Source organism: Pollicipes pollicipes, unplaced genomic scaffold (genome assembly GCF_011947565.3).
Source record: "Pollicipes pollicipes isolate AB1234 unplaced genomic scaffold, Ppol_2.1 Scaffold_4881;HRSCAF=5763_pilon_pilon_pilon, whole genome shotgun sequence".
Lineage (NCBI taxonomy): Eukaryota > Metazoa > Arthropoda > Thecostraca > Pollicipedomorpha > Pollicipedidae > Pollicipes > Pollicipes pollicipes.
In genome coordinates this window covers 50,086,828-50,102,362 of record NW_023596576.1, presented here as the reverse complement: position 1 = coordinate 50,102,362, position 15,535 = coordinate 50,086,828, and the positions used below count along the sequence as shown (strand labels likewise).

The 15,535-nt window shown below is 51.7% G+C and overlaps 2 protein-coding genes across 2 annotated transcripts in view; one reads left to right on the top strand and one right to left on the bottom strand.

The window, feature by feature from the left end:
- Positions 1-6,805, bottom strand: part of LOC119100546 (DNA (cytosine-5)-methyltransferase 1) — a 43,262-nt gene extending 36,457 nt beyond the window's left edge. The window contains exons 1-5 of the mRNA XM_037223631.1: positions 6,737-6,805; positions 5,503-5,966; positions 4,170-4,279; positions 3,295-3,487; positions 1,524-1,657 (exon numbers count right to left, since the gene is read on the bottom strand). Of these exons, the coding sequence (XP_037079526.1) occupies positions 1,524-1,657; positions 3,295-3,487; positions 4,170-4,279; positions 5,503-5,951 (886 nt within the window). The 5' untranslated portion in view covers positions 5,952-5,966; positions 6,737-6,805. The remainder of the gene's footprint in view (positions 1-1,523; positions 1,658-3,294; positions 3,488-4,169; positions 4,280-5,502; positions 5,967-6,736) is intronic.
- Positions 6,806-7,195: 390 nt separating this feature from the next.
- On the top strand, positions 7,196-13,729 carry LOC119101239 (pyridoxal kinase). The gene is made up of 8 exons (XM_037224541.1): positions 7,196-7,269; positions 8,833-8,948; positions 9,440-9,539; positions 10,155-10,298; positions 10,682-10,802; positions 11,216-11,364; positions 12,446-12,634; positions 13,309-13,729. The coding sequence occupies exons 2-8, from the start codon at positions 8,865-8,867 to the stop codon at positions 13,419-13,421; spliced, it is 900 nt and encodes a 299-aa protein (XP_037080436.1). The 5' UTR covers positions 7,196-7,269; positions 8,833-8,864; the 3' UTR covers positions 13,422-13,729.
- The last annotated feature ends 1,806 nt before the right edge of the window (positions 13,730-15,535 follow it).

The following is a 15,535-nucleotide window of genomic DNA, read 5'->3' as shown; positions in this document are numbered from 1 at the left end:
AGTGCTCACGTCTGGCATAGCTGCTGCTTGCTGCCTTGTGTGAGCCCTGACTTCACCATCCCAGCGTGAGATTCCAGGTCAACGGCATAATCTTACGGAAAAAATTAACGTCGCACACCAGCTCAGCACCGGTCCGTCCTTCCCTCTGACATTATCTTAACTTCATCGCTTCCAACGGCCGCAGGCCATCCCAGTCAGGGACAAACAGCGAGTACCTACAGCGACTCGAACCCAAGCGGCCACGGGTGGGAAGGACGGCAGGTGCTTTAAACGGCTGAGCTATCCGAACCAACGTAGAAGAAATGGAAGAAACGAACCACAATCGTCAAGAGCTGAAACCTGACATCCAGAGTCCCTTCCTTACATTTACATTTACACCTGTTTGGGCCGGAGGGATTCAGGCGTGCGTACGCCAGGTACGGTGAAAGCCAGAGCGCAAGCCGTGAATAGCTTTCAAATTGCTTGAGTTGCAGGCACGTGCGCCGCACAAAACATGAATTGCACGCATCTCTGCACCCTTGGTTAGCTATCGCGCCAGCCAAAGCACTGGAAATCACTGTAACTTGGTGTTCAGTGGATCCAACATAATTAGGTTAGCAGTTGCGTTGACGGGTTCGCAGTTCCGTCTAAACCGGCGGCCTCTATCCTGGTCCCTACCAGCGGCGGCAATGGCTGTGCGTACGAGCGGCTAGGAAAACTGGCTGTACAGAAACGTAAGCCGTGCGAAACAAACCTTGTTTTGACACAAGGGCTCGCTAGCGGCCTCGGCAAGCACGAACTGATGTCATGTAAGCATGATATCTGAGTAAGGTTTTATATACAATACCTTTATGGCGATTGCATCATTATGACAACAAACAAGACGCAGAATGTGTCCGGAGTTTCCTGTCCGATTGCCAACAGAATTAGGGAATTGCTGTAATTCGGTCTAACCCAGGGTTTACCACGAAAGCCTCCATTCTCTTTTGCTGCAAGCTCACAGGGGCCCAGTGACACCAGCCAGCCTACGTCGGACCTCTAAAGCCTGGGTTCGTTCCGAAATACAATGATAAACAACATTACGACCTAACCCCAGCAATTCACTCGACAGCTAATGTTACTCGCAAATGCACTGAACAACTTACGTAATAACGCGCTATTATAAATAAAATACCGCGCCCCTTAAAAACTTAACAGGCTGCCTACCGATCATTGACACGACCGCGATAAGGACACGGGGCAATGATTCGGACCCGTCCATCCAACAATATACAGCCAACCACGAGCGTGCTCAAAAACGTTAAGCCAGAATTGGAAGAAAATATTTCGAAACTAGAAAAGGCATTATCGCTACGCTCACTGGATTTATGATGAACTTTAAAAAACTACCAAATACCAACCTACAAAACGTAAGCCAAAATTATGCATCAATTTGCGGACATGGTCTGACAACCACACACTCCATTGCCAGCCGCAAGAATACATCGTGAGAAGGTGCTCGTGTTGAGGCCCCGCTCCATACAGGTACGACAGCGGGCCGGTACCTGTGGTGAAGCCGACCAGCGCCAGCTCGCCGCCGTCGAACCCGGTCGTCCACCACTCGTTGATGGGGCCCACGTTCATGCAGGGCACCCCGTTCTCGGACGAGGGGTCTTCCTCGAACACCGGCTTCATGAACCTGAAACGGTCAGACATCTCTACGGATGACGCCATCTACTCCCCAGGTGCAGGATTTCGGTTCACGGTGCCGGCAGTACCGGCGCCGAGCCCAGGCTCACCACGGGACGCTTTTCAGCACATGGGAAGATCTTCAAGCCGCGGAAAGCTGTAACGGTGCCCCGTGAGCCAAACGTTCGTTACACGTGCTCATACACTTAAAGGGAGTGTTCCACATTTATATGAGGTTTTGAAGTGAAATAGCCATCTTGAAGACTTTGTGATGCTGTTTACAGCTCCGTCCTTCTTAAGACCTAAGTCTCTACTTTCTTAGACAACGTCACCGCTGTACATGACGCAAAGATGTGGATATGACGAGGATGCAGGTGGGTCACCCACAGCATACAGAATATATTCAGTTTTCATTAAGCGTCGAGAAGTTTGCCACAGCCCTAAATAGCGCCATTTCATTCCAGGAAATCTGTGAGCATAACCCCACTGGTGACCGGCCACTCAGTTTGAATGGCCAAACGCATTCGCCGCACGTGTGGCGGCAGGGTTTTGATGTTGCAGACACCCAACGATCCTTGCTCATGCACCAAAGCCAAGTCACCAGGTGTTTGCTGGATAGAGATGTTTTTGATCACGCATTCTTGTCGAAATTAGTTGTCATAGACAACCATAGAATTTATGACAAAAGTAATTAAGTCAACCAACCAACACTGGACACGAGGACACAAACAACGCAATGTTTGTCGAAGAACATGATAATTATCAAAAAGGTCAGTGAGAAGTCTGCAGGAGAAATTTCGTAACAACGATTTCAAGTGGAAAACATTGGCTCCCGATGCAAGGCTGAGAAAGCCGGAGATAAAGTGCAAATCGGACATCGCCAATCTGGTTAAGTATCTGTACAGATAAAACTTCAAAAGCATGTCATGGGTAGTGGCTTTTAACATGGGCTCGGGATCAATCCGAGCCAAGGTATTTTCCAGAATAACTTCCGAGTACAGACTCAACTTTGGATGGTTTCTGAGGCCATAAGACAGCTAAAATTAGGTTTATGACTAATTTCATTGAACTGGGTTCTGATAAGAAGCTGACTAAGGTGAAAACCAAAGCGCTTTATCACTGACAAAATTACCTCATCTGGCAGTTTGTGACGTTCATCTCGAATTTCTGGATAGCAACGTCAAAATACCTATTGTTTTGACTCCATAAAGATGTCACCACCTCAGGCCGCTAGCCTTAAAGGATCACAACCAACTTAGTCCATTAAGGAGCATGCCGTCTATAGTATTGCTCACAATTTGACATGCGTGACTTCACACAGAGCCCCGCCGACTCTGTGAATCTCGTGCCTCTAGCTCCCTTGGTTTTTGATAATTCAGCGGGGTTAATTGATCACCCAGCCCCACCTCCATCCGAGTGCATTGCATTCAACCAGGCACCCGAATGCGTGTTTAAATCGTGACTCCCCGACACCGATTCGTTCATATTCGAAAACACACCTATTTCCTCCGTGACTAACAAATAAAGTGGGCACGCAGCAGCGACCGTGAAAGGCCGCCATACGCCTGTACGACAGCACATCGCGCAAGTCAACATTCTCACAGCTGGGTGACCGCAGGTCAGGTTAGAGGCGGGCGGAGAACTCACCCCGAGAACAGCAGCTCCACATTCCTCTCAATCAGGCCCGAGTCGAACGGGCACAGGTGGCCGTGCTTGTCGTAAATGGAGAACTGAGTGAGCTTGTGCTGCGGCCGCTCGTCGCATTCCTGCACGAACTCCTCCTCGCCGGTGAAGAGCGCAAGGCGCGGATCGCACAGCGCCACGTACTCATCCATGGCGCCTGAGGCAGAGCGCAGGACGCGGCCGGTCTGACACAGCCGGCCACTGACATGGCGCGTGGTGAGTGTGGACATGGCTCACCATGGTGGTGTGCCAGGCCGCTTACTCTGTCGAAGGAGCACGCTGAACGAGACAGCAACGCAGGTCTTCAGTGGCGCCGACATACATGTCCATCACACAACACGAATATATTGAGATTCATATACCTGAGGTTTCGAGAGCGCTGGCGCCAAAGTAATCAGGCATATGAGCTTCCTAGGGTACAGCAGTAACATCAACCTCAAGGGCCCCAGGTGGCTGTGGGTTACACGACGTTCACAAAACTAAAAAAAAAAAACAACAAACAAAACAAGCTAAACTCACCCCTACGCGCGAGTTCGCCGCAGGACGGCCCAAGGAAGTACTCCGGATCGCCACACCCTGGCACCCACCATTACGTTTGCGTGTGCCCGTGTATCGAATCATTTCGAAGTCCGAAGTGGCATCAGCATAGCCGCGCTCAGTAGCGCGGAGGCAAAAGGATCTACGAGTGGTGGCACGACAGCGACTGTGCAAGAGCCGGTCCCGAGCCGCAGAACAACTGGCTGACATGCATCAAAACACGTAGGTGCTGCAGTGGCCACTGGCGTTAATGCTCTCCCGCTGGTTTGCCCGACGGAAACAGCAGGGCGCGGGTGGCTGACCTCGTGGGTGTCCCTGGCAGAGTCTGGTGTCTGGCGAGTCCAGCAGTTGGCGACAGGTGGCGCACCGAGCCGGCGGGGCCTGCACAGCACACATGCCGCTCTTGTCGCCCCTGAAAACACGCGGCAAGTCAGTGAGACCGGCGAGTCCATCAGCTGGCGACAGGTGGCGCACCGGGCCGACGGGCCTGCACACCACACATGCCGCTCCTGTCGCTCCTGAGAACACGCGCCAAGTCGCAAAACACCGCAGAACAAATGAAATGCTCTACCAAATTCCATCAAAACTTTTGAAGTCAGGACTCCTACAGGGTTCTTGTGGAGCAGATGTTGGGCATGCGGCGCATTTTTCGCTGCATTGTTGGGGATGCAGCGGATGCATTTAAGAAAGCCAAAATGCATACATTCCACGAAAGCTGTACGTTGCGTAGTACCTTGCCGCGACGAACTAGGACCTCCACTGCCGGAGCGCTGATCCGGGGAAATCGCATGTAACGGACAAACTCCGAAGACTCGAAACAAGCCCAGCGTCGCCTTCCGGCCGCGTTCCATTGTGGGCCAAATGACGCCCCGATTCGCCAGGATGGGGTATTGAGTACCCATGCAGTGGAACCTGTCGGTGCAGCTGGGGTGCGCGGGCGCGCGGCTGCAGCAGTGCTATTCTGTTGCGCGGGCCAAGCCACACCCGCAACTCCTGGACAGCTGCAGGACTGCAGGCCCATGCTACGGAATGGCCGCGTGTGTGCCGACAGTTTGCACTACATGGGCTATGGACATCTCAACCTAGCGGATCGATACTCCGACTGGCTCCTAGTGGTGTGGGACCCTGAAGGCAGCTCCGAGTTTGCCAAGCACCTTTAAAGGATGTCTGTGAGATACAACATCGCAGACCAGCTCGCATACAATGGCGGCCTCCAGTTCGCCGCAGCAATGACTACCGAGGCTGGGGTCACGTGCCTCACCCCCCCACCCCTCCCCCCATCAACGGGGATCGCCAAGCTTGCCATGCATTGGAATTCATTGCCCCCAGCTGATTGTTTCCCCCAAAAATGAAGAGGCCAAGGATTTCTGCTAAATCTGGCTACAACATGCATCAACCACTTAATGCAAAATGAGACAAATGCAATAATGCCAAAAAACAAAGCCTTTCTTTGAGACTGCAGCATTCAATATGGTGCACCAATGCATTTATCCATCCCCTAGCTGAGTTCTGGATGAGACAGGCATGCACCTGAGCTTAGTGAAAGGCAGCCCCAGCAAAAACACACTCATGAATATCACCTTACATTACAAACATATGCCAAATCAGTCAACATTTCCTGCAAAGTTAACTTACAATGGTTTATTTGTATCATCTTGTTCCACCTTCATCTTCTTTGCTTCTTCACTTGCATCCCCATGGTCATTTACTGATTCATCTGACTGTGTCCTGCACTCTGCTTTTTTCTGGCTTCTGGACAAGAAACTTGTGAGAGTGATCTGCCCATCACCAAACCTCTTCCTGCCACGTCTGCGGCTGCATGTAGATGGCTTGACATCTTGATGATGTCCATTGGAGTCAGAAATGGTTGGTTTAGCATCTTGATGGTGTCCATTTTTCCCCTGGGTATCATCAATATCACTGTCACCTTTTGTGGTTCCATTCTCGGTGGTCTTCATGTCCGTGCTATACCCATTTACATCGCCTTCCAAATTTATCATTTCATTGTCAAGTATTGTACTGCCCTTATGATGCTGATCCTTGACAACAGATGGACCGGGACTGTGGTTGATGTCCTTCATCATGGCAGTGCTGATCACCTGTGGAAACCCAATGGTAGTTCAAATATCTACCACACCTTTGACAGGATAGCATATCACTTTGTGATTCTCTCCTTATTTATAATGATCTCTCTGACTTTCTGCATACCAAGTCAAGTTATAAACAAAAGGCCTCAATTGCTGAGAGAAACTGCTGATCAATAAAGTGCAACTGGCCTGAAATATCCCATGTTCAGCAGCCTTGCTTGGCCCAGTCAGTTCAAAACATTGATTTAAGATATACATATTGCTTAACAAAGGTAAAAGGCTACATTAGATTAGTTTTCACAAAATCTACATAGATGCTAGCAACTTTTACATCTGTAATTGTCTTCTTCAGCTCAAAACACATGCCTTCCTTGAGACCTGCAAGCATCTAGTGCCCCAGGATGACAACAGCTTGAGTTAGTAGTGGCATCCAGTAGTCTGTGGGGGCTGTATGCGGTGAAGTTATAAACACCATTGAATATGGCATATCTGGCATGGATCACCTGACAAGCTTCTCATCTTCTGCAGGGCTCACACCAGCAACACAAATTACAGTTAAAAACAGACCTGTGTATTCACTTCTAATTACTTGCATATCGTTATCGGGCTATGTGAGGTTGGTCAGCTTCAAAAATTTGCAAACAAGCCACTGTAAATACCTGGGTCACAAACACCTGCAACCGTGCCGTTTCGAGCACAGCAAGTCAGTAAATTGTAAAACACACCCATGGCCCGCACTCGACGGAGCCCTACTTTTCGGGCTCCAGGGTCTCACATCATACCTTTCTATCTATAATAAAACCAACCAACCAACGCAGCTACCTCCCCGTCACGCGGCTCTTGTTATTTCGAAGGGCCGCGCTGGTTGTGAGAAAACGCGCCATGAATGGTACCAAATCTGGAGGGGCAATTTCTTTTCCATCAAGTGGAAAATTTCTAGGCTTGTGAGAACTATTCAGTTGAAATTAAACAGATAATCCTGTAAATACGACAGTTTTATTCGTTTTAAAAAGGATAAATTACATAATAGTGCATATATAATACACAGTTTCTCAGAACAACTTGTAGCGTAGCTTCAATATGAATCTTAATGCGATTTAAATTGGGCACGCGTTAAAACTATTTGCTCCTTTTCTGAAAAAACATCGTTCTATTATGGCGCAATAGAGACAATCACAGAAGCGGTAAAAAACTGGTTGCCAGCTTGGCACAGGGCAAGGTACGGGGTATTGAGGTAGTGTGCCGCAGTATACGGCATTGGTGCCGCAGCGCGTATGTGGGCAGCGGCGGGGGGTATCAGTCTCATAATATTACGGTGAGTGTGATTCTTGGGCTTGTTTTTATTGGGTGCCCTTTAAAGGTATGCAGTGTGGACTGTGGGGTGCGGCTTAGGTCGTACTTGTTTTTTTCAGCTGGATATTAACATAGCGTCCAGTATGCAAAAATATCACCGCCTCGAGCGCTCGCGTGACATGGGTGCACGCAACTTGAAACACACTTGCTCCGGGCTGGGGCCGGGCAAAATGCCGCTGAGTTTTTTGTATATATGCAGTCTGAAAACTGTTTGCCTGTTTGTCAAAAGTTTTGCCTGCTGCTGAATCAGCGCCCTGAGACTGGTGTGAAGTTTTATGTTTTGGGAATATAGGTCTGGCCTGTGGCTCCCAGGCAATCCAAACTTTGACTGGTATCAAGAATGAATACTGCAGAGGGATAGAGAGAAGGAAAATAAGCTAGATAATGTTACTGTCTTCATTGTATGATATCACTTTCACCTTTGTACAGAATCTATTCATCCTTCACAATGCTGTGTTTATCAGTCTCAAAGCTGATCTGATCATGTTAATGCTGTTTTCTTTCTTGAAGGCTTGCTGTTTGGATGGTGCATGCTGCTGAACTTCCTTGTGATGTCTTGAAAGATGACACAGACTTATTGTTCTTTAATATCCTTAATGTTCATCTGGGAGTGCACTCATATTATTTAGGGTGCTTTTTAAGTTAATAACAATCCATCTGGACAGCTAGCTGCCACTGGTATTAGTACAGTGCCACCTCCAGCCAGACAAAATTAATTAGCACCTCTATGATGCACAGCAAATTATGATAAGTTTTTGTAAGCCCTCAATGCTTGCATACCTTGACAGGATGGGAAGCTATTGGTATGTGATTTGCAGCATATTTTTAATGACTTGACCCTATTTCTTAATCATTACAGCCTATTATCATATACAGCATAGCTTATTTCTCAATCATTTGTGATAAGTGTCTATCTGATGAAGGTCAGAGCACATCCCCATCTTGCAGGCACTGTCATTGACATGACATGGGTATGATACTGTGATGGATTTATGCTCTGAATTATCATAAAGGTTGAACCTGTTATGTACAAATTTGATTGCAATCAATCAATCTTGTTAAAAGACTGCTCATATAGAGTCAGGCAGGTATTCATAAGTTATTCAAATAAGCAGTTCCCCACACTTTACTGGCTGTTTACAGGGGGTCAGAAGTGCATTACTAGGCAAGGGCATGATGCTGTTGATGCCAGAGGTGCTGCCACCAATGATACAGCATTGACTGGTGCATGAACAGTATAAAGCAATTCTCAGTTAACAACCAAGTAGAGTTGCACTCATGGACCACTTGAGACACACTGGCAGTGCAGCCCTGTTCCATGTGCTCAGGGAATCAAATCCGTATTGTTTAGTTTTGATCTGCTTGTTTTGCTACTCAAAGAGTTTTTTCTGATGTGTGTGGGTTTTTCAGAAGTTTCTTTTACATGTGTGATATGTCAAAACCAAGAGCATCAGTATAGCACCAAATTCAGCTACATAGCATATAATCACACTCATGGATTGTCACAACCTGGCTACATTTGCAGGATCACCTCCAGCAGTATACAGGAAGTCAAGGATGAGTCTCCAAAGAGTCTTTTCTCTGCAAAGTCATGTTGTATCAGGCTATGTTGGCAACAAGAGTGCAACTTTTCCTCTGCAGGTAACCTTTGTTTGCTTAGTGTTAGTTAATTCACACCTCAGCTTCATAAATTTAAGGTCATAAATGTGTTTCATGGGACCAAGTGGTCAGTGCACCCTTAAGCTTAAATTATCATCACTGATCATCAAGGCTTAAAATATGTTCCTTTTTGAGCATTCTGTATTGTATGGCCCTTTACAATTTTGACATTGGGATGTGTTTGCATTACTGTAGCAATGAGGTTGGAATATAGTTGTTCATTTGCTTTTCAACTTGCAAAAATGAGTCAGCTGATAATTGGGCCTAATTCAGGATGATTTATTATGGGAGTTTTGCCTCCAAAGCTGTGAGTGTATACCTTAAGGTTGATTTTTGGATGCTGTAGGCATGCTCTGCCGCTAATAATAATATCCTTGAAGTTTGTACATGGCATGTTCTATTATGCTGAGAAAGTCATAGGTAGGCATAGTCATGGTCATTGTGTTTGACACCTCTTGTATTCCCCCGAGCAGGTTCACGGCTTTGACGTCGACGCCGTGAACTCTGTGCAGTTTTCCAACCACACTGGCTACAAGTGCTTCAAGGGACAAGTTATGAATGATTCCGAACTGGGTAAGACTGCGTTTGGGGGGGGGGGGGTCTAAACGCCAGCGTACCCGTGCAGCTTTGGGCTTCATGCCCTCCGGTGACGCAGCGGGCCACGCCGGTACTCGGTCTCAACCCTGACCAGGGAGACGCCGCTTGCCGCGCTGGGACTCGGATCTGACTGAGTAGTGAGAGGCCATTAGCCGCGCTGGGACCCGGATCCGACCGAGCAGTGAGAGGCCATTAGCCGCGCTGGGACCCGGATCCGACCGAGCAGTGAGAGGCCATTAGCCGCGCTGGGATCCGGATCTGACAGAACGGTGAGAGGCCATTAGCCGCGCTGGGACCCGGATCTGACAGAACAGTGAGAGGCCATTAGCCGCGCTGGGACCTGGATCTGACCGAGAAGTGAGAGGCCATTGGCCGCGCTGGGACCCGGATCTGACAGAACAGTGAGAGGCCATTAGCCGCGCTGGGACCCGGATCTGACTGAGCAGTGAGAGGCCACTGGCCGCGCTGGCAATCAGGCGTAACCTGTGACCACGGAGGCGCCGGCTGGGACGCCACTGACTGGGCCGATGTTGGGGTTTGGCGCTGCTGCGTGAGGTCTGGCCGCCGCTGCTCACATTCGTTGACCGGCAGACGAGCTAGTCACCGGGCTCCGGATGAACAGCATCAATAGGTACTCGCACCTGCTCACGGGCTACATTGGCGCGCGCTCTTTCCTGCTGAAGGTGGCCGATGTGGTGCGGGAGCTGAAGCAGGTCAACCCCGACCTCATCTACGGTAAGCGTCCCGGCTGGCATGGTCTGTCGTGCGGACACGGACCGAGGGGTCGGAGAGCTGGCTCCGGGCAAACAGCAGCTGGCTGGCTCTTGCTCAGTCTGAGAATGTCAGCGAGTGACTCATAGGATGCGGCGTAATGCGTTGTGTCTATCGTATTTTTCGATTCGATTCCATACGTATATTTCCTAGTTTGCTGTGTTTGTTTGTGATATTTACGGCATAATTTTTTATCATTTGCTTTAAACCTGATTTTTCGTATGTGCCCTTGCCCTTGCCCCTTCGTGTAAGCCCTTGCGTTTTCCCTCAGCTTGCCATCAGCTGTCATTTCTATTGTGTGTACGGCAATGCCTACACGTCCATTGACACAGCCGGGCCCGTTGCAGTGTGTGATCCCGTGATGGGAGACAACGGGCAGATGTACGTGCCGGAGGAGCTGCTGCCCGTCTATTGCGAGCACATCATCCCGCTGGCCGATATCATCACGCCCAACCAATTTGAGGCCGAGTGCGTCTGCCCCTCCCCCCCCCCCCCCCAGCCTGCCCGGCGGCCGGCTGCTGGTCAGGATTGTGTGCCAGGATTGTGTACAGGATTGTTGACACGGTGTTTCTCCGCATGTAGTGTGTATGCTCTCCGTGTTGTGCCCGGTCTGGGACAGTCTTCCGCGCGGCATCGCTCACGCGTTTGGTACTCACCCGTCGATCTCGTGTGATGTGAATCATCGATGCGGTAGTGTTACGTCAGCTTCAGGTAGTTAGCACTCGCTGCGTCCAGTCTGGTGGCCAAACAGCAACTAAGCGTGTCGCACATGTCACGTTTGATGCGTCTGTGGTCGGTGCCAGAGTCGCCGCCATTGCCGGCCGCGCGTCTTTCCGCCGTTCGCCACCGTGCTGTCCCTGAGCTGTGCCCTCGCCTGCCAGGCTGTTGACCGGGGAGAAGATCACGGACGAGGCGAGCGCGCTGCGAGCTATGGACCGACTGCACGCGGCCGGCATCGGCACTGTCGTGCTTTCCAGCACCGACCTCGGCTCACAGGACACGCTGGTCGGCCTGGCCAGCACGCGCGACAGTGAGTGGCCCCACCGACCGGTGTGCGCTGGTGTCCGTCGATGACTGTGGTGTGTTGTCCGCCGGTCCTCTTTGTCTGGTGTCCGCCAGTCACGGTGGTCCACCGGTGACTGCGGTCTGGTGTCCACCGATGACTGTGGTCTGGTGTCCGCCGATGATTGTGGTCTGGTGTCCACTGATGACTGTAGTCTGGTGTCCGCCAATCACTGTGGACCCGACTTGTAATTGGTACATACGCGCTTTCCGCTCGGCCTTTGGTGGTCTGTCCACCCTATTTCAAGTTAGTCAAACCTTTGATAATTAAAGGTTAAATTAAAGTGCCGAATTAAAGTTTAATTCGGCACTTTCACTGGCCAGTTTGAGGCTGATCCCTTCAAGGCCATTGGTGTGAGACTTCCCTGGCACGAACTGAGCAAAAATACCGAGTAAAGCGCATTGCGGTTACTAATGTTTGGATCTCAGACATGTAGTCGTCGGCCGAGCGTATGCAGACGTCATGTATCGAAGTATCACGAAACATCACTTTTGATCTGGAGGTTTTCATGGGTAAGATTGTCTTTGCCCAATCCACACATTGCCCATGGGTTGCACATGTGCCAACCAGTTAACCATCCCTAATTGTTTGGGCCCATCAGTAGTTGACATTTTCCTAGCTTTGTGTTTCTGAACTGTGGCAAATGTTATTTTGCGTTGATAGTTACAAAGCAGTGTGTACCGAGCCAATTGTGACCGCCAAGTGGAAGTAATCAACTTATATAATATGTCTTGTGTCTCCCTGGCATTTTGTTAACGTGCTACTGATACACCTGTATCCATTTCTACAGTGTTCCTAAAATATGTACCCAACCTAACACGTTACCCATTGTTTACAAGTCTACCCAGCCTGTGAGGTGTTCTAAGTGTTCTACCTTAATCGTCGCTTTGTTTTCTCATTTGGCACATCCCGCTGGGCCTACTCACGCTTCCGATTCTGCAGCAACCCTGCAGGGCCGGCCAAAGTCCGAAGCCGGTGTATCGCATAACATGCCAGTGTCACGCCTGTCTTCGCCGATAGCTTAACTGCCTTCGTTTTCCCCCAACAGATGGCAGCACTCGCCGCATCCGGGTTAACATTCCCCGCCTGCCGGCCTCGTTCACGGGCACGGGCGACCTGTTCGCCGCCTGCCTGCTGGCCTGGATGCACCGCACCGGCGGCGACCTCAAGACGGCGTGCCAGAAGACGGTATCCACGCTGCAGGACGTGCTCAAGCGCACACTGAAGCACGCACAAGGTGAAGCGCCACCCGAGGGGGCCGCTGAGAGTGACAAGCCCCAGCGAAGGGCGACCGCGCCAGTGCAGTGGTCATGCCCGTTTGTATGAGTTCTTCGGGCTCCATTAGCTGTCTAATCCGCATGGTGGTGATTGATGTGCTGGCTGATACCGCCTCGGCCACCCCACGTCGTGCAAAACGTCGAGCTGATGGCATTTGGGATTGGTTGGTTTGTATTAGAGCCCTTTCGGCCAGCAATGGGGTCTCCAGGGCTATGAGCTGAAGGAAATTTGATGGTGCTAGGACATAGCTGCATGCACCTGGGGATCCATCCGTCAAGACTCACCCGTGTGGTAACCCTATACGGTCTGTGTGCTCGGCGCGCAGACGGCGCCCCCACCAGAGGGCTCTTAAGCCCACTCAAGGCTGGTGCATGTGGCCTGCCTCGGACAAACGGAGCGCCGTGGGGATGCAGGGAAGCATGACAGTGAGGAAGCAATGATGGTTTAGATGCGCATGGGATCGTTGGTTTAACGTGCCGTCTGTCGCTATTGTTAGTCCGTATCGGCGCTGTGTCGGCCGCTGTACAGCGGTCGCCACGCCGTGCCGGCCGCTGTGGTGTCGTCATGCCAGCCGCTGTGCTGTCGCTATGCCGGCCGTCACGGCCTCTGACGGGAGCGGATCGCGTGCCGCAGAGCTGGCCGGTCCCGACCGGGAGCCGGGTGCCGCCGAGCTCGAGCTGCGTCTGGTGCAGAGCCTGGACGACATTCGGCAGCCTCGCTCGCCCGTGGTCGTGCTGGACATCTAGCGGCGGAGCTGGGAACCTCAACTTGCCTGGTCTTCCAACCGGGGCTGACACTCCTCCGACCCGAACCGGATGAAGGAGTGATTATTGAAGTGTAGCCAGTATTTATGTGTTGATTGTTTGATAATTTGGAACGGAACCGGGCCATTGTTATTCCCACTCGGATATCAGAAGAGCTTCCAGGCGTTTTCGCCACCTCAGTCATGAGTTATATATTGAAGTGGTGATGGCACATATATTTGCTAATCTGCGTAGTTATATTTGCATATCTGTTTTTGAAACGGTTCAACGAATATACTGTGAGTTATCGCGCCATATTGAGTAGCATGAAGACGACCAAAAATGTCTGTCGATTTAAGTGTATTTACAATGCTGTCCCAGTGAGCGTTCTCCGTGTACCCTATTGCTCCTGCGCCCGAGACACCGGCCTAGTTCTTCGTTGGCAGAGCACCTACCCGAGATTGCTGCCGATGACGTCACCAGTGCCTACGTGCCACACAAGCAACTGTACCCCAAGGCGTAGGAACTGTTGTGACACACTTACCTGCGACGCCATAGGTTGTAACTTGTGGACGGCGTTTGCCAGTGGGGAGCGGAGCCCTGGGCTCAGTCCCATCCCGGGTGGCAGCGCTCCAGGCCCATTCCTATCATCAGATACCCCTGCCGCGTCCGGCGTCTCCACGCGTCGTATCTCGTATCGCCCAGAGCGGCGCGGTACGTGTGACCCATGACCCACGTGTGCTCCGCCCCGTTGTGGGGCCGCCCATGCAGCGGCGGCACACGTGGGCAGCGGCCGGCCGCGAGCTGCCGGCCGCCGGAGCTGCGGGCTAGGGCCGGCCCCTCGGCGCGGCGGTGTGCCGCTCCACGTGGGCAGCGGCCGGCCGGCGGCGCGCGTGCCGGCCGCCGGAGCTGTGGGCTAGGGCCGGCCCCTCGGCACAGCGGTGTGCCGCTCCACGTGGGCAGCGGCCGGCCGGCGGCGTGCGTGCCTGCCGGTCGCCGGAGCTGCGGGCTAGGGCCGCCCCCCCCCCCCCCGGCACAGCGGTGTGCTGCTCCACGTGGACGGAGGCCGGACGCGTACGCGCTGGGATTACTGACTGCAGTCGTGCAATGACAAGTTTGGTGGTGTTGGCATGCGGGCCTCATGAATACAGTTTTAGTCTCAGCAGTGTTCCACGTTTCTGGTCATGGACGTGTGCGCTGGTACGTGCTAGGATCCGCCCCTATACCGTCTACTAAAAAAGGACGCAACGCAGGTGGTCTCGAAACGTTTGCTGAGACGGCGTCGAGCAGGGCGGCCGTGGCGCAACCGGGATTCGAACTTGAGATCTCAAAGTGAGATACTAACGCAATATTGTAAGAATTGCAGGCTACGATCGATGACTCATGATTGATGATGACTGCGCCGTCGTGTCGTATGTGCCGTATCATCAATGCAGTGACTCCTCAAAAAGCAACAACAAAAAACAACAAAAAGCAACTCGACACCGCGTCGGGTGCTGATGCGTCGGTTTCCACCAAAGCTAATGATAGATTTTCTCAGTCGATCGTCATACTCTACGACTCGCCCTGCACAAATATGATACGTCACTGATTGGCCGGCGCCACAGCAACGCCCTCTCCCATTGGACGTGTGCCGGTGAAGCTAGCTGAGTCATGGCTCAAGACCTCATCTGCCCCTCCATTGAGCTCGACCCAGCGGTAACATCTGCCATAGAAGACAATAATCTGCTGCCTAGATCGCGAGCCCGAGCTGAGGACCGAGCCGGATCCAATGCGGGCAACCCCGACCATTTTTACCAAGGGACTGAACTCAACAACTACTACTCCGAAACAAAAACCGACGGCACAGGGGCTGACGTCGAAAGCAGTCACCTCTGCAGACATCCACCCTGGTCAGACCGGCACGCAAAGCTATGGTCAGAATCTAAATTAGCCCGCAAAGCCATGGACAGAAACCAAATCAGCCCACCGCTGTAAACCAAGCGCGCATGGCGGCTCGCTGCACACGCGTACTGGTCTCGCTGGTCCGTCTGCGACGCCTCGCCGGCGTGGCGCTGCTCCCGCCGCCTACTTCAGTGCGCGTCCACATCCTAGTGGGCAGCCCGCACGGAAACACA

Bases quoted from the DNA above. Each gene is read 5' to 3' on its own strand.
- LOC119101239 (XM_037224541.1), top strand. From the start codon at position 8,865: ATGAGTCTCCAAAGAGTCTTTTCTCTGCAAAGTCATGTTGTATCAGGC. The intron at 8,949-9,439 runs GTAACCTTTGTT...TCCCCCGAGCAG, and splicing joins GTGCAACTTTTCCTCTGCAG to GTTCACGGCTTTGACGTCGA. The intron at 12,635-13,308 runs GTGAAGCGCCAC...CGCGTGCCGCAG, and splicing joins CACACTGAAGCACGCACAAG to AGCTGGCCGGTCCCGACCGG.